This window comes from Pristis pectinata, chromosome 9, assembly GCF_009764475.1.
Source record: "Pristis pectinata isolate sPriPec2 chromosome 9, sPriPec2.1.pri, whole genome shotgun sequence".
NCBI classification, from domain to species: Eukaryota; Metazoa; Chordata; class Chondrichthyes; order Rhinopristiformes; family Pristidae; genus Pristis; species Pristis pectinata.
The window spans coordinates 4,461,994-4,485,837 of record NC_067413.1 but is presented as its reverse complement, the minus strand read 5'-3'; the positions used below and the strand labels follow the sequence as shown (position 1 = coordinate 4,485,837).

The 23,844-nt window shown below is 46.6% G+C and overlaps 1 protein-coding gene across 1 annotated transcript in view; it reads left to right on the top strand.

Annotated features, from left to right (window-relative positions):
* The window catches only part of LOC127574549 (cadherin-2-like), a 192,159-nt gene that overhangs the window by 148,959 nt on the left and 19,356 nt on the right, over positions 1–23,844 (top strand). Inside the window, 3 exon segments of the mRNA XM_052023620.1 lie at positions 1,153–1,338; positions 15,914–16,167; positions 17,320–17,462. Of these exon segments, the coding sequence (XP_051879580.1) occupies positions 1,153–1,338; positions 15,914–16,167; positions 17,320–17,462 (583 nt within the window).

Here is a 23,844-nt window from a genome sequence, read left to right as displayed (position 1 = left end):
CATGCCCCAACCACTCTCTGGGTAAAAAACCTTCCTCTGATATCTCCCTTGAACTTCCCACCCATTATTTTAAAGCCATGCCCTCTTGTATTGAGCATTAGTGCCCTGGGAAAGAGGCGCTGGCTGTCTATCTATTCCTCTTAATATTTTGTACAGCTCTATCATGTAAATTTACAGTATTGGCCACTGTAAATTACCCCTGTGTAGGTGGGCGGTGGGATAATCGGGAGGAGTTTTGAAGGGATATGAGAGAATAGGGTTCAAAGGGAGGAAAGGGTCCAGTGGGAGTCCTTTAAGACCCAGTGTCGACTCTGGACTGAATGATCACCTCGTATGTCATCAGTGCTTTACAGCCAGTGGTTACTGTTGTGAAGCAGGGAAACGTAGTGGCAGAATGTGTGGGGAACAAGCTCCCACAGCTGGAGTCTGATGATCAATAGAATCGTACAGCATGAAGCAGGCCATTTGGCCCAACTCATCCAGTCTGACCAGTATGCAGTAACCCATCATCCAGCATTTGGTCCATAGCCCTGTTCATCCAGACACTTGTTAAATGCTGTCGGTGTTCCAGTTTCCACCATTCTCCAGCAGAGCATTTCAGATCCTCGCCACTCTCTGGGTGAAGAAGATCCCGGAATGATCAGAGAGTCTGTCATCTTGAGGGGTGGGGAAGGACACCAGGGATGACCCACCTGTTCAAATTTAGCAACATAAGATCTGAGAGAGGGCATTTCTACTGATATAGCTGGTGATGTGTGCCTGAAGGTGGTCACCGTGAAACCACATGGAGATGTAGGCAAGCCAGTGGAAAGGCTGATTCATGCCCTTCCTCCAGGACTGTGGGTGGAGATGATTGAGGCCAAATCTCAGTGGAGGAGCTTTTTAATCCACACACCACTTGACAGAGGGGTGACCGTGTACTAAATTTTAGGAGTATTGATTGGAGGTAAAAATTGGCCAGGGTCACAGGAAAACTCTCCTCAGATCAGATATCTTTATTAGTTACATGTTGGGCCGAAGGGCCTGTTTCCATGCTGTATGACTCTATAACTAAATGGTCGCTTTGCCCAAGCAATGCCTGACGCTGTGTATTAATGGTGGATGTATGTGGGATGTGACCAGCTTATCGTTCTATTTCTCTCCTGTTTGCAGTTCTACGGAGAAGTGCCAGAAAACAGGATTGATATCATTGTTGCAAACCTCACGGTGACAGACAACGATCACCCCCATACTCCTGCTTGGAACGCAGCCTACAGGATAATCGGAGGTGACTCAACGGGGCACTTCGCTGTCCCAACTGATCCCATCAGTAACGATGGCCTGGTGACCGTCGTCAAGGTGAGTGACATGCCTCTTCCTTTCAGTGCAGCTGCACTCTTTGTTGCTGAATGCGAGCGATGTGCCAAAGCCAATGGAGCAGACTCGATGGGCCGAATGGCCTACTTCTGCTCCTTTGTCTTGTGAAGTCTGAAGGTGGCGCCGCAGGTGGTGAAGAAGGCACATGAGATGCCAGCCTTCACGAGCTGGGGCACAGAGTACAAGAGCAGGGAGGTTATGGTGTCACTAGGTCACAGCTGGAGTACGGTGTGCAGTTCTGGTGACCTCATCAGAGGAAGGACATGATTGCACTGGAGAGCGTGCAGAGATTCATCAGCATTAAGCCTTTCAGTTATGAGTGGAGGCTGGGCTTGTTTTCTGTGGTGCAGAGGGAGATGAGAGAGGATCTAATAGAAATATACAGAAGCACATCACGGAAACCAGCCTCCCCTCCATGGACTCTGTCCACACTTCTCGCTGCCTCGGTAAAGCAGCCAACATAATCAAAGACCCCACCCACCCTGGGCATTCTCTCTTCTCCCCCACCCCCCTTCCCATCAGGCAGAAGATACAAAAGCCTGAAAGCACGTACCACCAGGCTCAAGGACAGCTTCTATCCCGCTGTTATAAGACTATTGAACGGTCCCCTAGTACGATAAGAGGGACTCTTGACCTCACAATCTACCTCATTATGACCTTGCACCTTATTGTCTGCCTGCACTGCACTTTCTCTGTAACTGTAACACTTTATTCTGCATTCTGTTATTGTTTTCCTCTGTACTACCTCAATGCACTGTGTAATGAATTGATCTGTATGAACAGTATGCAAGACAAGTATTTCACAATTCCATTTGCAAAATTATGAGGGTTATAGACGGGGTAAATAGGGAGTTTTTCTCCATGGCAGGGATGTCTAAAACTAGATGTAGGTTTAGGGTAAGGGGGGAGAGATTTAGAGGGAATCTGAGGAAGAATGTTTTCACCATAGGGTGGTTGGAAGCTCAACTGCACTGCCCAGGTGGGTGGCAGAAGTGGATACTCTCAATGTTTAAGGTGAGCACTTCAGTCACCAAGGCATTGAGGGCTAGAGGCAGAGTTCTAGGATGGGTCATTGATGGTTAGTATGGACAATGTGGGCCGAAGGGCCGGTTTCTGTGCCATATGGCACTGTGACGCATTCCTTACACAACTGCTCCACCCTTGCTATTGGTCACCTGGCCTGTTCATCTCACAGTTTTCCCCCAGTCAGAAAGTAAATGGACCGGGTTCTCTGAGTAACTCTTAACCATCATCCGTGTCCAATATTTATTTCAATTTTACTTTATTCCTGGGGTTTTTACTCCAGCAGGCCCAAGCAGGTTCATCTTCACATCCTTGGATGCATTCAGCTCGGCGTCCTAACAGGAGGGGCTTTTGAAGAAGTTCCGTTGAAGTCCCTTGTAAATCAATCCATTCTGCTTCGATTCACACAGTGCTAATGGGTTTACTTAAGATTGTGTAGGAATAAACGTATCAACTTGATAACAAAGTTGACCTTTTAGTTCAAAAACATTCCATTTTTGAAATGTTTTAAACTCTTTTCATAGAACCAACCCATAAAGTAAGATACTGAGAAGGGAAGTTGATGTTTATTGGCTGTTTCCTATTTTACATGAGTAAAAAGTATTATTCATCTCAAACAGATGGTCTAAGGTTTATGCAAGAGGTCCTCTGGTGCACAGAGTGGTCCAGGGATTACTGTGGGTTATTTCTGAGATTCAAGACAGCCCCAATCTGTATTTCTGTAGCACCTTTCAGTACCTTGTTATTCAGAGAGAACTTTATTTCCAAAAGTACATCATTAGCTGGATTCACCAAGAAATCTCGAGGATGTGGACAGGCTTTGGGAGTGGACGAGAACATGGCATGTAATGTTGGAAAAATGCAACGTCGAACACTCTGATGGACCAACTAGAAACATAGACATAGAACAGTACAGCACAATACAAGCCCTTCGGCCCACCATGTTGTGCTGACCTTTAAACCTCGCCTAAGACTATCTAACCCCTTCCTCCCACATATCCCTCTATTTTAAATTCCTCCATATGCAAAAGCAGAGTATTTTTTTTAAATGGTGACAAATTGAGAGATATTAATGTTTAATGGGACTTGGGCCTCCTGGTATACAAGTCACTGAAAACCAACGTATAGAAGGAGCAACTATTGAGGGAAACAAGTTGGCCTTTACTCAGAGTTAGCTTATGGCAGTTAGTTAGGGCATTGGTGTAAGCACGTCCATTTTTGGACTCTTTCCTTTTTAAGACAAAATCTATTGCCCGAGAAGAAATGTAGCAGAGGTTCATCAGACTGATCACAGAGAAGGTGGGTGTGCTGTACAAGGAGCGAAACAGCCCTGTATATTCCAGAGTGTAGAAGAATGAAAGATTTCATGAAAGCTTATAAAAATTCTGCAAGGTTTGGGAGGGTTGGTGCAGGGAAGATGTTATCCTGACTGATGAGTCTTGAACTAGAGGTCACAGTTTTGGAATCATACAACACAGAAACATCCATGCCAACCAATATGTCCATCTGAACTAGTCTCTTTTGCCTGAATTTGACCCGTATTCCCCGAAATCTTTCCTATCCATGTACCTGTCTAAATGTCCTTTAAACTTTGTAACTCTACCCACCTCTTCCACTTCGCTGGCAGCTTGTTCCATACACCCACCACCCTCTGCGTGGAAAAACTTGCCCCTCAAGTCCCTATTAAATCTTTGCCCTCTCGCCTTAAATCCATGTCATCAGGTGACATTTCCACCTTGGAGGGGGAGGAAGACTCTGCCTCTCTATGCCTCTCATAACTTTATTGACATCTAGCAGGTCACCCCTCAGCCTTCGTCCCAGTGGAAGTAATCCAAATTTGTCCAACCATTCCTTATAGCTTTTACTCACTAATCCAGGCAACATTCTGGTGAATCTGTTCAGCACCTTCTTCTAACCCACCCTGGGAAAAAGATGTTGTTCTTATCCCCACCCCTCATGATTTTATAAACCTCTATAAGGTCACCCCTTAGCCTCCTATGCTCCAGGGAATAAGGGGTGGTCCATTTAGGAATGAGATCAGACATTTCCTCGCACAGAGCGGTGAATCTTTGGAATTCTCTGCCCAAGAGACATGAGGAGGTCACTGAGCTCGTTCAAAACATAGTAATCGGGATAATGCAGGAACGTGGCAGTGTGGTGAAAGATCAGCCATAATCTTCATGAATTATGGGATCGGCTCCATGGGGTCTGTTTCCGCATTTTGTGCTTGGGGAATTAAGTAAAAGCTGCTTTGTCTGAACTCGTTCCCACAGGGAGTGCTGGAGGCCAATAACATTAAGATAATAAGATCTCTTTATTAGTGACATTACATCAAAACACAGTGAAATGCACCTTTTTGCGTAGTGTGCGCTTGGGACAGCCCGCAGGTGTCACCACTCTTCCGGCGCCAACACAGCATGCCCACAACTTTCTAACCTGTATGTCTTTGGAATGTGGGAGGAAACCGGAGCACCCGGAGGAAACCCATGCAGACACGGGGAGAATGTACAGACTCCGTACTGACAGTGGCCAGAATTGAACCCAGGTCGTTGGCTCTGTAATACCATTACGCTAATGTGAAAAAGGCACGGTAGTGTCACGGTTAGCATATAAGGCTATTACAGTGCCAGCAACCCGGGTTCAATTCCGATCACTGTCTGTAAGGAATTAGTATGTTCTCCCCGTGTCTGCGTGGGTTTCCTCCTACATTCCAAAGACGTACGGGTTGGGAAGCTGTGGGCGTGCTTTGTTGGCGCCGGAAGCATGGCGACACTTGCGGGCTGCCCCCAGAACACACTACGCAAAAGATGCATTTCACTGTGTGTTTCGATGTACATGTGACTAATAAAGAAATCTTAACCGCTACACTACCGTGTATTTCAATATTTCAAGGGAAACTGGAGAAGCACGTGAGGGAGAAGGGAAGAGAGGGTCACGCTGATGGATTTAGCCAAGGAAAGGTTCAAGTGAAGCATAAAGACCAATGTGGATTGGTTGGGCCAAATGGTCTGTTTCAGTGCCAGATGCCCTATATTATTTCACAGCTGTGGCAACTGTTGTAGTCTAGGAAATGCATTGCCCTGTGTTTGCACAGCAAGCTCCCAGAGGCAGCAATGTGATGATGACCATATTGCCTTGGTGATGTTGGTTGAAGGATAAATATTGCTTCAGTCACCAGGGGGAGCTGCTTGGCAGCAACATCTCAGTAAATCAAAACCGTGCTGCTCCAAACTAATGACAGATTCTCAAATCTGTTTCACAATCCAATAAAGTCGTGGCTTATCTTTATCTTACAACGCTTGACTTGGTTCTCTAACTTCTCGGAATCAGGCTTATTATCACGGACTTATATGACGTGAAATTTGTTGTCTTGTAGCAGCAGTACAGTGCAAAGAAAATTACTATAAATTACAAAATAAGTAGTGCAAAAAGAAGGAATAACAAGGTAGTGTTCATGGGTTCATGGACCATTCAGAAATCTGATGGTGGAGGGGAAGAAGCTGTTCCTGAATCGTTGAGTGTGGGTCTTCAGGCTCCTGTACCTCCTCCCCAATGGTAGTAACGAGAAGAGGGGATGTCCCAGATGGTGACGGTCCTTAGTGATGGATGCCGCCTTCTTGAGGCACCGCCTCTTGAAGATGTCTTCGATGGTGGGCAGGGTTGTGCCCGTGATGGAGCTGGCTGAGTCTACAACCTTTTGCAGCCTCTTGCGATCCTGTGCATTGGAGCCTCCATACCAGGTGGTGATGTAACCAGTCAGAATGCTCTCCATCGTTCATTTCTAGAAATTTGTAAGTCTTTGGTGACGTACCAAATCTCCTCGAACTTCTAATGGAGTAGAGCCACTGGCGTGCCTTCTTTGTGACTTTTCTTATGACTCAGAAAGAGGCCAATCTGCCCATCGAGACTATGCCAGCTCTCAGTGCGATCCCATTCTCCCATGTATTTTGCTGCAACCTATTCTCTCTCACGTATCTATCAACTCTTCCCCACCCCTAGCCCCTCTTGGTTCTCCTATCACCTGCACACTAGAGGCAATTTACAGCAGTCAATTAACCCACTGACCCACCTGTCTTTGGGATGTGGGGGGAAACTCACACGGTCACCCAGGGGAAACCCACAGGGTCACGAGGAGAACGTGAAGACTCCACACAGACAGCACCGGAGGTCATGATTGAACCCGAGTCACTGGAGCCATGATGAAGATTAAGTGGTTGATTTGATTGAGGTTTTCAAGATGTAACTCAAGAAAATTGTCCTTCACTGGGAGTCTGGGAATTTTGGGAAGGGCCTAAAAGTCTGAGGACTGGAGTTGTGAAACACTTCAGCAAGAGGTTGTTTAAAATTTCGAGCTCTTCCCCAAAGGGCAGTCAAAGTCAAGTTTACTGTCATATGCACAAGTACATGTGTGCACAGGTGCAATGAAAAACTTACTTGCAGCAGCATCACAGGCACAGAGCATCAGATAAGCAGCATTCACAAGAAAAACACAAATTATGCACAATTATTTACAAGAAAGAACACAATTAGAAGAAAAACAAATCCGTTTTAGTGCAAAGCGATCAAACTGGTCATGGTGTTGCTAAACTGTAGTGATTAGGGTTGTGCCAGTTACTTCAAGAACCGAATGGTTAAAGGGAGGTAGCTGTTCTTGAACCTGGTGCTGTGGGACTTCAGGCTTCTGTACCTCCTGCCCGATGGGAGCTGCGAGAAGACGGCACGGCCCGGATGGTGGGGATCTTTGATGATCGGCATTTCCGCCTTGGGGCAGCGTCTCCTGTAGATCCTACCGATGGTGGGGAGGGATGTACCCGTGATGTATTGGGCTGAGTCCACTACTCTCTGCCATTTCTTATGTTCCTGCACATTCAAATTGCCATCCTAGACTGTGATGGAACCAGTCAGGATACTTTCGACAGTACATCTGTTGAAGTTTGTTGGGAGTGTTCGGTGACAAGCTGAACCTCCTTAACCTCCTATGAAAGTAAAGACACTGGCGCGCCTTCCTTGTGATTGCATCTGTGTGCTGGGCCCAGGTAAGGTCATCCGATACGTTAATGCCCAGGAATTCAAAGCTGCTGACTCTCTCCACCGCCCGGTTCCCCCAGTGTGGACTGGCGCATGTTCGCCCTCCCTTCCCCTTCCTGAAGTCAACAATCAGCTCTTCAGTTTTACGGATGTTGGGCGGAGGTTGTTGTTGCAGCACTACTCACCCAGATGTCCTGACTCATCGCCACCTGTGACTCGTCCAACAGCAGTGGTGTCGTCGGTGAATTTGTATGTATGGTGCAGTCATTATGTGAGAACAATAATTTACAATAATGGAATGGAATGTATGTCCAAGGGGTTGGACTTGGCCATGAACTCACTGGAGGGCAAATCCTGAAGGGCTGAACAGACACTGCAGGCCATCCCGGGTAACAAAAACCTCCCGATTTTACAAACGTCCATCAGTTGATTTTGTCCATAAGTTGTAAATACACAAAAATCATAGAATGGTACAGAACAGGCTCTTCAGCCCACAATGTCTGCACTGTACACAATGCCGAATTAAACCATATCCCTCCAGTCCCTCCCTGCATGTTCATGTGTCTAACAGCCTCTTAAGCACCACTATTGTACTTGCGACGACACCACCCCTGGCAGCCCGTTCCATGCACCAAGCACACTATGGTAACCACACTTCTACAGCATTGTAATGAATGGCATCAAAACACATAAGACTGATAAGTATTACTAAAAGTGGGGAGAGAGAGGAAACTACTGCCGCTTGTAGGTATGAGCATATGTACATTGGACTTTTGAATTTAATAATATGATGTGAGGTCGTTTGTTTGTAAGGGGTGCCCATAGGTTGGGTGTTGGGATAACCTGTATTTGCTCCCGTGTTGCCATCTCCATGTATCTGAAGCACAGCATCATTGACTCTTAAATTGGTTCTTCATTCCAACGTCTTCCCTATTTGACCATAAGACAAAGGAGCAGAAGTCAGCCATTCAGCCCATCGAGTCTGCTCCGCCATTCTATCACGAGCTGATCCATTCTCCCATTTAGCCCACTCCCCCGCCTTCTCACCATAACCTTTGATGCCCTGGCTACTCAGATACCTATCAATCTCTGCTTTACATACACCCAATGACTTTGCCTCCACAGCCGCCCATGGCAACAAATTCCACAGAGTCACCACTCTCTGGCTAAAGAAATCTCTCCGCATCTCTGTTCTGAATGGGCGCCCTTCAATCCTGAAGTCGTGCCCTCTTGTACTAGACTCCCCTACCATGGGAAACAACTTTGCCATCTACTCTGTCCAGGCCTTTTAACATTCAAAATGTTTCTGAGGTCCCCCCCTCATTCTTCTGAACTCCAAAGTGACTTCAGTGCCAGGTTTTCAAGACCCTGCCCCAGACCACTGATAGTCAGCCTGTGACAGTTGTGGCAAAAGTTGGGATCCACATCCCTCGCCAGCCCTGTCTACTAACCAACGGGTACGTAAGAAGCAGAACAGTTCGGTCAGTATCTGAAAGTGGAAGATGTGTAAATCTCTTGCACGTGAACTTGTCAAGTCTATTTCCAGTTTATTTTGTGTTGTTTCATTAAATATTGAACATCTTTTTTCCACTATCTTACCGACAATTCCAGAGTGAATTGTATAATTTTTATGCATGATGATTAAATATAAGCTGTAAAATTAGTAATCATTGCCACAAAGTATTCAATTAGTGCGATTAATGACAGTGTGAAGCCAGTGGATGCGGGTGGTGAGAGGTATAATGAGGCACATTAACAACGCATTTATCTAGCTTCCTATTTCTGGGATCTTGCTCTGTGACATATTAGCTGCCCACATTTATGGGGCATAACCTGTTTCATAAGCAATTCTACATTTTAAGCCTTTTTTCTAATATGAAAGGATATGATGAATGTGTAGCATTTCACTAAAGAGTACAGACCAGGTATTTCTCTCTGTGTGTACCTATCCATTTATTAAATCTTATTTAAAATTTCAACAGTTATTGTACCTAATTATTTTGCCATTTGTGGAGTTCATCAGCGTAGCAAAATGTTAGATTTATATCTGACATAGCAAAGCAAACTTGGTTGAGTATCTCTTATTGCAGAATTGATTATGGTTTTGGTGCAGGATCCCAGGCTGAAACTCCAGTGTAGAGAGGACGCTACCTTGTTAGAGATGCTGTGCAGACGTTAAACAAAGTCTCTGCTTGTCCCCATGAGTCATACAGCACGGAAACAGGCCTTTTGGCCCAACTGGTCCATGCCGACCAACATGCCCATCTAAGCTAGTCCCACTTGCCTGCATTTGGCCCACATCCCTCTAAACCTTTCCTATCCATGTACCTGTCCAACTGTCTTTTAAATATTATTATACCTACCTCAACCACTTCCTCTGGCAGCTCGCTCCATATACATGCCACATTCTATGTGGGGAAAAAGTTGCCCCTCGGGTTCCTATCAAATCTCTCCCCTCTCACCTTAAATCTGTGCCCTCTAGTTGTTGATTTCCCCAACCCCGGGAAAAAGTGTGCATTCACCCTATCAATGCCCCCCATGATTTTATACACATAGAGGTCACCCCTCAGTCTCTTACGCTCCAAGGAATAGAGTCCTAGTCTGCCCAACCTCTCCCTATAACCCAGTCCCTCAAATCCTGGCAACATCATTAATTACAAAACCTCCCACAGCACTATTGCAAAGAACATTGTTCTAACCCTGCATCAGTACAACTGAAATATATTCATCTGGTGGTTGTCACGTTCCAGATAGTAGGAGACCTCTCCCCAGTGTCACAAGTGTTTAAGACTGGTGGGCATAGGGTTAAGGTAAGGAGTAAGAGGTTTAGAGGGGATCTGAGGAAGAGGGTAGTTGGAATCAGGACCAAAATCCCTGAGGGTATGGAGGCAGAGACTCTCACGACAGTCAGTAAACATTTGCAAGAGCACTTGAGTCACCATTGTATTGGAGGCTACGGACTAAGTGCTGGTCAATGAGATTAGTTTAGATAGGTCAATAGACAAACTGCTAGAGGAACTCAGACACAAGATTCTGTAGATGCTGGAATCTGGAGCACCGTGCACAAAATCCTGGAGAAACTCAGCAGGTCAGGCAGCATCTATGGAGGGAAGCACAGACTTTCAGGTCGAGACCCTTCATCAGGACTGGAAAGGAAGAGGGCAGAAGCCAGAATAAGAAGATTGGGGGAGGGGCACAAGCTGGCAGCTGAATGCCACCACACCAAGTGCTACACCTGTCTCTACACCTCCTTCCCTCACCACCATTCAGGGCCCGAGACAGTCCTTCCAGGTGAGGCAGCGCTTCACCTGTGAATCCAAGGGAGTTATTTATTGCATCCGGTGCTCCCAGTGTGGCCTCCTCTACATCGGTGAGACCCGACGCAGATCGGGTGACCGCGTTGTAAAGCTCCATCCACCGCAACAGCCAGGATCTCCCGGTGCCCACCCATATCAATTCCTGCACTGACATGTCTGTCCACGGCCGCCTCTACTGCCACTTTGAAACCAGACGCAGGTTGGAGGAGCAACACCTCAAATTCTGCCTTCGTAGTCTCCATCCTAACAGCATCAACATCAATTCCCCCCTTGTTTTCCCTCATTTCTGTGGCCCTCTCACCCCTTCTCGTTCCCCTCCCCTGCCCTCACGACGTGCCATCCCCTCCCTCTGGTTTCCCACCTTCCCTTTATTCCATGGTCTACTGTCCTCTCCTACCAGATTCCTCCTCTTCTAGCCCTTTGCCTCATTCCCACTCACCACCGCAGCCCCCCCCCCACCTACCTTCCCCCTCTCACCTGGACTCACCTATCGCCTGCCAGCTCGTGCTCCTCCCCCTCCCCCCACCCTTTTATTCTGGCTTCTGCCCTCTTCCTTTCCAGTCCTGATGAAGGGTCTCGGCCCAAAACGTTAACTGTTTATTTCCCTCCATGGATGCTGCCTGACCTGCTGGAGGAACTCAGCGGGTCAGACAACCAGATGCCTGTGTACTCCAGATTCCAGCATTTGCAGTCTCCTATGTGTGTACTATAGGTGGGTACTTGGTCAGCATGGACATGGTGGGCCGACAGGCCTGTTTCTGCACTGTATGATTCTCTGTGGGAGCTTCCTGTGCACAGACTTTATTCTGTAACACTTTGAGAAATTTCATTGGCTGTAAAACACTACAGGATGTTTAGAGGGTATGAAAGGCGCTATAGAAATGCAGTTATGCGAAGATCACAGCTTCCTGTGCGCACTAGAAGCTCGGTGCTGTGAAGATTGGTGGTGGTGTGGATAGCGTAGAAGACTGCCCAAGGATTCAGTGGGATACAGATCAGTTGCAGATGTGGGCAGAGACATGGCAGGCAGCGCTTAATCCAGCCAAGTGCGAGGTGTTGGGCTTGGGGAGATCAAATGGAAAGGAACAGTACACAGTTAATGGCAGGACCCTTTGACAGTGTTGATATACAGAGGGATCTTGGGGTCCAAGTCCATACCTCCCTGAAAGTGACTGCACAGGTTGATAGGGTGGTAAAGAAGGTATACAGCATGCTTGCCTTCATTAGTCGAGGCATTGAATTCAAGAGTCAGGAAGTTATGCTGCAGCTTTATAAAACTCCGGTTAGGCTGCATCTGGAGTATTGCATTCAGTTCTGGTCGTCCCACTACAGGAAGGATGTGGAGGCTTTGGAGAGGGTGCAGAAGAGGTTCACCAGGGTGCTGCCTGGATTAGAGGGTATGAGCTAAGAAAAGGTTGAACAAACTTTTCTCTGGAGTGGCAGAGACTGAGGGGAGACCTGATAGAGGTTTATAAGATTATGAGAGGCATAGAAACAGTGGACAGCTGGTGTCTTTTTCCCGGGGTCAAAATCTCTTATACCTAGAGGGCATGCATTTAAGTTGAGAGGGGACAAATTCATAGGAGATGTGCAGAGCAAATTTATTTTTTTTTACAGAGAATGGTGGGTATCTGGAATGTGCTGCCGGGGTGGTGGTGGAGGCAGATATATAGAACATTACAGCACAGTACAGGCCCTTCAGCCCACGATGTTGTGCCAACATTTTATCCTGCTCTAAGATCTATCTAACCCTTCCCTCCCTCGTAGCCCTCCATTTCTCTATCATTCATGTGTCAATCTGAGAGTCTCTTAAATGTCCCTAATGTATCTGCCCCCACAACATCTGCCGGCAGTGCGTTCCACACACCCACCACTCTCTGTGTAAAGAAACATACCTCTGACATCCCCCTTATACCTTCCTCCAGTCACCTTAAAATTATGTCCCCTCGTGTTAGCCATTGTCGCCCTGGGAAAAAGTCTCTGACTGTCCACTCGATCTATGCCTCTTATCATCTTGTACACCTCTATCAAGTCACCTTTCATCCTCCTCCTCTCCAAAGAGAAAAGCCCTAGCTCACTGAACCTATCCTCATAAGACACGCTCTCCAATCCAGGCAGCATCCTGGTAAATCTCCTCTGGACCTTCTCTAAAGCTTCCACATCCTTCCTATAATGAGGTGACCAGAACTGAACACAATACTCCCGAATTCTATAGAGCTGCAACATTAGCTGGCAGCTCTTGAACTCAATCCCCCAACTAAGGAAGGCCAACACACCATATGCCTTTTTATAACCCAATCAACCTGCCTGGCAACCTTGACGGATCTATGGACGTGGACCCAAGATCCCTCTTTTCCTCCACACTGCTAAGAGTCCTGCCATTAACCTTGTATTATGATAGAGGCACTTAAAAGGCTCTTAGATAGACACATGGATGTGCAGAGAATGGAGGGATATGGACATTGTGTAGGCAGAAGGGATTAATATAGTTAGGCATTTCGTTAGGTCGGCACAACTGTGTACTGTCCCTTCACATTTGACTCCCAAAGGCCTGTGCTGTACTGTTCTATGTTCTATCTTTGCCTGCCAAGTCCCCATCAATGCTATTCCCATTTACCAGCACTTCATCCGTCTCCTGCTATACCGTGATGATTCAGCTGCTCATCCAGATACTACTGAAATGTTGTGGGAGTGGAATGTGTTCATTAATGGTTTGGAATGGGGTCATTGAGAACGGGGTCATTTTGGTATCTGGTAGTGTGTAAAGGCTGTAATGCATGCTTGAAATACAAGTGCTTTTCTTGCAGGATGCTTATCACATTTTGGATGCATTCCAGTAGAGTCAGTTGGGCACAGCTCCAGCACCCCAAGATCGATCCTGACCTTGGTACCTGTCTGTGTGGAGTTTGCATGTTCTCCCTGTGTCCGCGTGTGTTTCCCCTGGGTGCTCCGGTTTCCTCCCATGTCCCAAAAATGTGCTTGTTGGTAAAGTAATTGGTTGCTGCAAATTACCCCCATTGTCGGCAGCTGTTGTGGGAATAGGGGGCATATTAGTGGGAAAGCAGGTTACAGGGAGTGGGGTTGCTGAGGTTGCTCTGAGACTCAATGGGCCAAATGGCCTTCTTTGTCATAAGGAAGGATGATGTGAGAAGAGTTGATCATTTAAGGTTTTAAAAAAAAAACTGCTGGATGAACTCACTGAGTTCAAGAGACACGAGGTGATGTTGCAGCTCTATAGAACTCTGGTCAGACCACACTTGGAGTATTGTGTTCAGTTCTGGTCACCTCATTATAGGAAGGATGTGGAAGCTTTTAGAGAGGGTGCAGAGGAGATTTACAAGACTGCTGCCTGGATTGGAGGGCATATCTTATGAGGATAGGTTGAGTGAGCTAGGGCTTTTCTCTTTGGAGAGGAGGAGGATGAGAGGTGACTTTATAGAGGTGTACAAGATGATAAGAGACATAGATCGAGTGGACAGTCAGAGACTTTATCCCAGGGTGAAAATGGCTAACACGAGGGGACATAATTTTAAGGTGATTGGAGGAAGGTCTAAGGGGAATGTCAGAGGTGAGTTTTTTACCCAGAAAGAGGTGAATGCGTGGAATGCACTGCCGGCAGAGGTTGTGGGGGCACATACATTGGGGACGTTTAAGGGACTCTTAGATAGGCACATGAATAATAGAGAAATGGAGGGCTATGTGGGAGGGAAGGGTTAGATAGATCTTGGAGCAGGATAAAATATCAGCACAACATTGTGGGCCAAAGGGCCTGTGCTGTGCTGTAATGTTCTATGTTCTATAACTCAGTGGGTCGAGCAGCATCTGTGGAGGCAGAAGAGATAGTAAATATTTCGGGTCAAGTTCCTGCTCGAGATATTTTGCTCCAGATTCCATCAGCTGCAGTCTCGTGTCTCCTGTGTAACAATACAATTTTGATGTGTGACTTTACTGACACTGTGGGCCAATATAGTTACCGTCGTATAGCACAGAAACAGGCCATTCAGCCCACCCTGTCTGTGCCAACCAATTGCCCATCGATACTACTTAAATGTTGTGAGTGTGTGTTGTGTTAATTAATGGTTTGGAATTGAGCTGTTACCAGCTTGGAATGGTATGTGTTCTTGGTAATTGGTTTACTATTGTCACATCTCGCCGCTGATCTTAAACCTATGCCCTCTTGTTTTTAGCACCCCCTCCCTGGGAAAAAGATGATGTGCTTTCACCCTGTCTATGCCCCTCATGATCTCATATACCTCCTATCAGGTCACCCCTCAATCTCCTACGTTCTTGGGAATAAAGTCCTAGTCTACACAACCTCTCCTTGTAACTCAGGCCCCCAAGTCCAGGCAACATCCTGGTAAATCTTTCCTGCACTCTTTCCGGTTTAATAACATTTTTCCTATAACAGTGTGACCAAAACTGTACACAATACTCCAAGTGCAGCTTCACATATAGTGATAAGCTTTTGTTTTGTGTGCCATCCAGACAGATCATAAGATAAGATTTCTTTATCAGTCACATGTACATCGAAACACACAGTGAAATGCATCTTTTGCGTAGAGTGTTCTGGGGGCAGCCCGCAAGTGTCGCCACACTTCGGGCGCCAACATAGCATGTCCACAACTTCCTAACCCATATGCCTTTGGAATATGGGAGGAAACCGGAGCACCCGGAGGAAACCCACACAGACACGGGGAGAACGTACAAACTCCCTACAGACAGTGGTCGGAATTGAACCCAGGTCGCTGGCGCTGTAAAGCATTACGCTAACCGCTACACTAAGTATATTGAGGTAGTACAGGGAGAAAAAAGAACGCAGAATATAGTGTTACAGTTTATAGAGAAAATGCAGTGCAGGCAGACAATAAGGTGCAAGGGCCACGATGAGGTAGATTGGGAGGTCAAGACTTCATCTGTATCGTACAAGAGGACTGTTCAAGAGTCTGATAACGGTGGGATAGAAGCTGTCCTTGAGCCTGGTGGTACGTGTTCTCAAGCTTTTGTATCTTCTGCCCGATGGGAGAGGGGAGAAGAGAGAGTGTCCGGGGTGGGAGGGGTCCTTCATTCTCTTGGCTGCTTTCTTGGGGTGTAGACAGTCCATGGAAATGGGGGGGGGGGGGGGGGGGGGGGGGGGCGCTGATTTGTGGATAGTTACACCTGTTAAACCCTATTTCTGCCTCTTTCCTCAGCCTATTGATTATGAAAGCAGCAGATCCTTTGTACTGACGGTGATTGCAGAGAATCAGGTGCCCCTGACGAAAGGCATCCAACTTCCCCCCCAGTCGACGGCCACCGTCTCCATCACCGTCATCGATGTGAACGAGAGCCCGCAGTTCGTTCCGAATCCAAAGCTGATCAGGCAGGAAGAGGGACTTCCCGAGGGCAAGCTCCTGACGTTTTTCACAGCTGAAGACCCAGATCGATACATGCAGCAGACGCTGAGGTACAGTTGCCCCATTCGCTGGGTCATCCTTCTGATATTGTGGAATGGCACCACGGGAGGCTCTTCCGCCCATCTTGTCTCTGCTAGCAGATTGGGCAGGGTTCTATAACTAGACTCGCTTCCCACCCACCCCCCAGAGCCATGCACGATCTCCTTGCATTTCCAGAGACCCAGCTTCAATCCCAACCTCCAGTGCTGTATGTGTGGAGTTTGCACGTTCTCCCTGTGACTGCATGGGTTTCCCCTGGGTGCTCCGGTTTCCTCCCACATCTCAAAGATGTGTGGGTTGGTGGGTTAATTGGCCACTGTAAAGTACCCCTAGTATGTAGATGAGTGGTAGCATCTGGGGGGGGTGGAGGTGGATGGAAATGTGGGGAGAATAAAATGGGATTGGAATTGATGTTTTATTGTCACCTGTATCAAGATACAGTGAAAAAAATTTTGTCTGCATGACATCCTGACATATTTTACCAGACTTATGTGCACTGTGGTGGTAAAAAGAAAACAGAATGCAGAATATAGTGTTACAGTTGCAGAGAAAGTGCAGTGCAGGCAGACAATAAGGTGCAAGGGATACGATGAGGTACATTGGGAGATCAAGAATTTGTCTTTAACATATGAGAGGTCCATTCAAGAGTCTTATAACAGCAGGATAGAAGCTGTGGTACATTTTCTTAAGCTTTATCTTCTGCCTGATGGAGGGGTGGAGAAGAGAGAATTTCTGGGGTGGGAGGGGTCTTTGGTTATGTTGGCTGCTTACCTGAGGCAGCGGGAAGTGTAGACGGAGTCAATGGAGGGGAGGCTGGTTTCCATGATGTGCTGGGCTGTGTCCACAACTCTCTGCAGTTTCTTGCTGTCTTGGGCAGAGCAGTCACCAGACCAAGCCTTGATACATCCAGAAGATTTATTTAACTAGGTGGTTAGTGGTCATTGTGGATTTAATGGGTTGAAGGGCCTTCTTCCACGTGCTATGACTCTAAGAATGTGGGTTTGAGTGAATTTCTTTTTTTATCTGGTGGAGAAATTCTATGGGTGTGAAGAGTAAGAGGGTTGGACTGATGGGTGAGCCATCATGGGCTTTTGGGCAGAAGGACCTCTGAGTCATTTGATTTGTAGTTTTAAGTGTAAACTAACTTCTTATTTGAATTTTAGATACTCAAAGCTGTCGGATCCAGCAAACTGGCTAAAAATTGATCCCCTCCGTGGTCAAATTACTACAATTGCTGAGCTAGATCGGGAGTCTCCGTTCGTGAAGAACAACATGTACAACGCAACCTTCCTGGCGTCAGACAGTGGTACGTTCTGTGTTTCCAATCGTCTTGTTTACAAGCAGGACAACAGTCCAAATGCCACAGGTGCTGGAGACCTGAGACAAAGTGCTGGGAGCACTCAGCAAGTCAGGCAGCATCTATGGAGAGAGAACCAGGGCTAACATTACAGGACGAAGAGAAGATTCTTCATCAGGAATTGGAATTGGTTTATTATCATCAGATGCACTGAGTATCTTTGACCTGAAATGTTAACCCTGGTAAATTGGGTTATTATTGTCACGTGTACCGAGGTACAGAGAAAAACTTTGTCTTGCATGCCATCTATACAGATCATTTCATTACATCAGTGCGTTGAGGTAGTACAAGGGTAGACAATAACAGAATGCAGAATGAAGTGTTACAGTTACAGAGAGGGTGCAGCGCAGGCAGACAATAAGGTGCAAGGTCATAACAAGGTAGATTATGAGGTCAAGAGTCCATCTTGTCGTACTAGGGAACTGTTCAATAGTCTTACACCAGTGGGATAGAAGCTGTCCTTGAGCCTGGTGGTACATGCTTTCAGGCTTTTGTATCTTCACAGATTCACTCTCTGATCTCTTGAGCATTTTCAGCATTGTCTTTGTTTCAGTAGAAAGAGTGTGAAACGAAACCAAATTCTGGGAATACTCTGCAGCTCAGACTGCATTTTCAGAGAGGGAAACAGAACGAAAGGTCTTTGACCTGAAGCATTAATTCTGTTTCTCTCTCTCCACGGATGCTGCCTGACCTGCTGAATCTATGGAGAGTTAACAAAGGGAAGACCTGTGACCTGAAATGTTAATTCTGTTTCTCTCTCCACAGACGCTTTCTAAACTTTTGAGTATTTCTGACATTTTCTGTGCCTACTGGTTATCTGTCTTCTTTATCTAAACACACTGTGTATAGCTAACAACGCAATATTAATTAAAATGATGCAGGCGAAATTCCCTGAAACTGTTTCATTTATCATTTGCACTTATGGTGAATAATGATTGAGGTCAAGTTCAGCTATTGTTAAAATCTTTTTCTTGTGTGGTAGGTAAGCCCCAATTTTTTTGTGCACGAGCTTGCTGTGCTTGAGCAGATGCTTAAGAACATAGTATTGTAAACCTGCCATTTGACCAGTCATTGACCGTGTGTTGTTGTCACTCACCTGGGTGATGTTACCCTTATAAGCTGTACCCAAGAGGAGTGCAGCACTCAGGAGGGGTTTTTTCGATGTCCTTATTCCACCGGAGAATCCTGAGGCAGATGGCAGGACCCCAGAATTGGTCTGATGTGTCAGATTCAGAGAGTCCAATCAATGTGAAGGCTAGACAGAGAATATTGCCAGGGCTTGAGGGCCTGAGTTGTAGTGAAAGGTTGGACAGGTAAGGACCCACTGAGTTCCCCCAGCAGACTGCTTGTTGCTCCTGCCCCTATTCCTTGTATTCTTACACGCTGTCGTGACCAGCGCTCCCTTGGGCTCATTGAAGAAGAGGCAGCAGCACATTGCAGGGGCCCATCTTAGATTGATGAATTTAAGACCGCACTTGGTATTGGTATTGGTTTATTATTGTCACTTGTACCGAGGTACAGTGAAGAACTTGTCTTGCAAACCGATCGTACAGGTCAATTCATTACACAGTGCAGTTACATTGAGTTAGCACAGAGTGCATTGATGTAGCACAGGTAAAAAAAACAATAACAGTACAAAGTGTCACAGCTACAGAGAAAGTGCAGTGCAATAAGGTGCAAGGTCACACAACGTAGATCATGAGGTCAGAGTCCATCTCATCGTATAAGGGAACAGTTCAATAGTCTTATCACAGTGGGGTAGAAGCTGTCCTTAAGTCTGGTGGTACGTGCCCTCAGGCTCCTGTATCTTCTACCCGATGGAAGAGGAGAGAAGAGAGAATGTCCTGGGTGGGTGGGGTCTTTGATTATGCTGCTGCTTCACCAAGACAGCAAGAGGTAAAGACAGAGTCCAAGGAGGGGAGGCTGGTGCCCATGATGCGCTGGGCTGTGTCCACAACTCTCTGCAGTTTCTTGCGGTTCTGGGCAGAGCAGTTGCTGTACCAAGCCGTGATACATCCAGATAGGATGCTTTCTATGATGCATTGGTTGAAGTTGGTGAGAGTCAAAGGGGACAAACCAAATTTCTTTAGCCTCCTGAAGAAGTAGAGGTGCTGGTGAGCTTTCTTGGCCGTGGCATCTACATGATTTGACCAGGACAGGCTGTTGGTGATGTTCACTCCCAGGAACTTGAAGCTCTCAACCCTCTTGACCTCAGCACCATTGATGTAGACAGGTGCATGTACACTGCCCCCTTTCCTGAAGTCAATGACCAGCTCTTTTGTTGACATTGAGGGAAAGGTTGTTGTCATGACACCATTCCACTAAGCTCTCTGTCTCCTTCCTGTACTCCAATTTATCGCTGTTTGAGATACAGCCTACAATGGAGGTATCATCTGCAAACTTGTAGATGGAGTTAGAGCAGAATCTGGCCACACAGTCATGAGTGTATCGGGAGTAGAGATCTGAGGGCACAGCGTTGTGGGGCACCAGTGTTGAGAATTTGGCATATTATGTTCAGTTTTGTTTGCCCTGCTATAGGAATGATGCTATTAAACTGGAAAGAGGGTAGAAAACATTTCAAAGGATGTTGCCAGGACTTGTTATAGGGAGAGGTTGAAAAGGCTAGGACTTTTATTCCTTGGAGCGTTGGAGACTGAGGGGTGATCTTACAGAGGTGTACGAAAGGGCAGAGATAGGGTGAATGCATAGTTTTTTTTCCAAGGATTGGGGTATCAAGACCTAGAGGGCATAGATTTAAGATGAGAGAGGAAAGTTTTAACAGGAACTTGAAGGGCAACTTTTTTTTACACAAAGGGTGGTATGAATGTGGAACGAGCTGCCAGAGGAAGTGGTTGAGGCAGGTACAATAACAACTTTTAAAAGACACTTGGACAGGTACATGGATAGGAAATGTTTAGAGGGATATGGGCCAAACATGGGCAAATGGGACTAGCTGGGATGGGCATCTTAGTCAGCATGGACTAGTTGGGCCGAAAGGCCTGTTTCTGTGCTGTGTGACTCTGACTCTAAGAGTGAGCTGGATGAAGAGAGGGAAAGGAATGGGTCACGTTGATGGGGTGAGGTGAGCTGGGGGCATGAAGAAGCTCGTGTGGACCCTTGTGATTACTAAGCAGTCACACTGACCGTTTGACTTGGATGTCTTGTCTCTGTGCTGACAGTTACAGTAACCCCAGCAATTCAGAGGCCTGGACTGCTGATCTGGGCATGTGTGTTCAGATCCCACCATGGCAACTGGAGACTTCAAATTTAGTTTACTGAGTAACCCAGAAAAAAATTGCTGGTCTCAGTAATTGGTTCACTATTGTCATATGTACCGAGATACAGTGAAAAACTTCTGTTTATGTGCCATCCAGGCAGATCATTCCATACGTGATTACATTGAGTACAGAAGGAAAAGCAGAATGCAGAATAGTGTTACAGTTACAGTGAAAGTGCAGTGCAGGTAGACACATAAAGTGCAAGGGGCCACGACGAGGTAGATTGGGAGATCAAGAGTTTGTCTTTATCATATGAGAGGTCCATTCAAGAGTCTGATAACAGCAGGATAGAAGCTATCCTTGAGCCTGGCGGTATGTGTTCTCAAACTTTTGTATCTTCTATGCAACAGGAGAAGGGAGATTGACCAAGGTGGGAGGGGTCCTTGATTATGTTGGCTGCTTTCAAGAGGCAGCAGGAAGTGTGGACAGTGTCAGTGGAGGGGAGGCTGGTTTGTGTGATGGACTGAGCTGTGTTCACAACTCTCTGCAATTTCTTGTGGTCTTGGGCAGAGCAGTTGCCACACCAGGCTGTGATGCATCAGGATAGGATGCTTTCTATGGCACATCTGTAAAAATTGGTGAGGGTCATTGGGGATAATAACTGTGAAACCAGTAGATTGTTGTAAAAACCCAACTGGTTCATTAATGTCCTTCAGGGAAGCTGTTCTAACCCTGTTTAGGATAACTCTTAACTCCCACCAGAATGGGCCAGGTGAGCTGCTCTGTCAGTTAGGAATGGCCAATTAATACTTGCCTCGGCAGTGATGCCTGCAAGTCGGAAGTGAAGGTTCTAATGTGATGTGCCCAGCCAGGACAGTAGGTGTCCTTGTGCAGTTAACAAAGTGCATGACCTAGGAAGAGGTTGGCCACCTAACCCTTCTAACCTGCTCATCCATACGGTGCAGACATGGCTGATCTGACCTTGGCTCCCCTCTCCTGCCTGTTCCCCTAACTAACTCTCCAGTGGTCCAGTGATTAGAGGGAACTAGCTTCATGCCACACCGACCAGGAAGAACATTGGAATGAAGGTGGTGGCGTGCTTGTTGGGACAGTACAAGAGGTCCAAGACCCTCGGGCTGTTGTGGGAGATGCTGTGGTGTGGGCAGGCTGATGTTCCTCAGACGGAGAACTCCTGCTCCTTCCATTAATGACCACGCTGGCAGTCTCCCTCCCACCCTCCAGCTCTTCTGTCTCAGACAACCATAAACGTTCACATCTTCGAACAGCACTGGGTCATCCGTTACTGGCTACTGTCTGCAAAGGATGATCTGTACCGATGTGCAGAGATGCAGCAAGCGACATTCTACAACGCAGTGATGGCCCGTCCCCAACAGGAACACAGCCGTTCATCGACACACTCGAAGTCAAGTTTATTGTCACATGCACAAGTACGTGAGTGCGCAGGTCAAATGAAAAACTTACTCACAGGCACATAGCATCAGGGACACGACATTCACAAGAAAAAAACATAAATTATACTCAATTTTTACAAGAAAAGGCACAATTAGAACAAAATAAACACAAGGTCCATTAAAGTGCAAATTGGTCATAGTGTGGCTAATCTGTAGTGATTAGGCTTGTGCCGATTGGTTCAAGAACTGAATGATTGAAGGGAAGTAGCTGTTCCTGAACCTGGTGGTGTGGGACTTCAGGCTTCTGTACCTCCTGCCTGATGGGAGCTGTGAGAAGATGGCACGGCCCGGTTGGTGGGGATCTTTGATGATAGATGTTATCTTCTTGAGGCAGCACCTCCTGTAGATACTCCCGATGGTGGGGAGGGATGTGCCCGTGATGTATTGGGCAGAGTCCACGACTCTCTGCAGCTTCTTGCATTCCTGCGCATTCGAATTGCCGTCCCAGACCCTGATGCAGCCAGTCAGGATACTTTCAACAGCTCATCTGTAGAAGTTTGTTAGCGTGTTCAGTGACAAGCTGGACCTCTTTAATCTTCTAAGAAAGTACAGACACTGGCGCGCCTTGTGATTGCATCTATGTACTGGGCCCAGGACAGGTCATCTGATGTGTTAATGCCCAGGAATTTAAAGCTACTGACCCTCTCCATATCCCCAACATCAACGTTGTCAGAGAATTAACTGGGCCAACAATACAAATGGTCACAAGAGCAGGTCAAAGTCTGGCTCTCCGTTGCTGGTGATTCTCAAAGCTTTCCCAGCACACACACGTCAGGAAGGGTGCTACACCTTGGTCTCCTCACCTGCATGAGTGCAGCACCAGCAACTCTCAAGAAGCTCAACTCAATCCAGGACGAAACTACCCCGTCCATCGTCTATTGTGTGCAGTTCTGGTCACCCCATTACAGGAAGGATGTGGAGGCTTTGGAAAGGGTACAGAAGAGGTTCACCAGGCTGCTGCCCAGATTAGAGGGTATGACCTAGAAGGAGAAGTTGGACAAACTTGTGGAGACACAAGACTGCAGATGCTGGAATGTGAAGCAACACACAATCTGCTGGAAGAAAGCGGGTCGAGCAACATTTCTGGTCAAAACCCTGCATCAGGTTTCAATCCAAAACATCAACAATTCCTTTCCCTTCCACAGATGCTGCTCAACTGGCTGAGTTCTTCCAGCAGATTGTTCGTTGGACAAACTTGGGTTGTTTTCTCTGGAGCATCGGAGGCTGAGGGGAGACCTGATAGAAGTTTATAAAATTATGAGAGGCAGAGATAGGGTAGGCAGAATCCTTTCCGCAGGGTAAAAATATCAAATACTAGAGGCATCGATTTAAGATGAGAAGGGGAAAGTTTAAGGAAAATGTGTGAGGTAAGTTTTTTTTACACAGTGAATGGTGGGTGCGTGGAACGGGCTGCCAGGGTAATGGTGGAAGCAGATATGACGATGGAGACTAAGAGACTTTTAGTTAGACACATTAATCTGCAGGGAACGGAAGGATATGGATCATGTACAGGCAGAAAAGATTTAGTTAATTTGGTGTTGTGTTTGGCACAGACATTGTGGGCCGAAGGGCCTGTTCCTGTGCTGTACTGTTCTATGTTGTAAACATTCGCAAAGCAACAAATTTCACGTCATCTAAGTT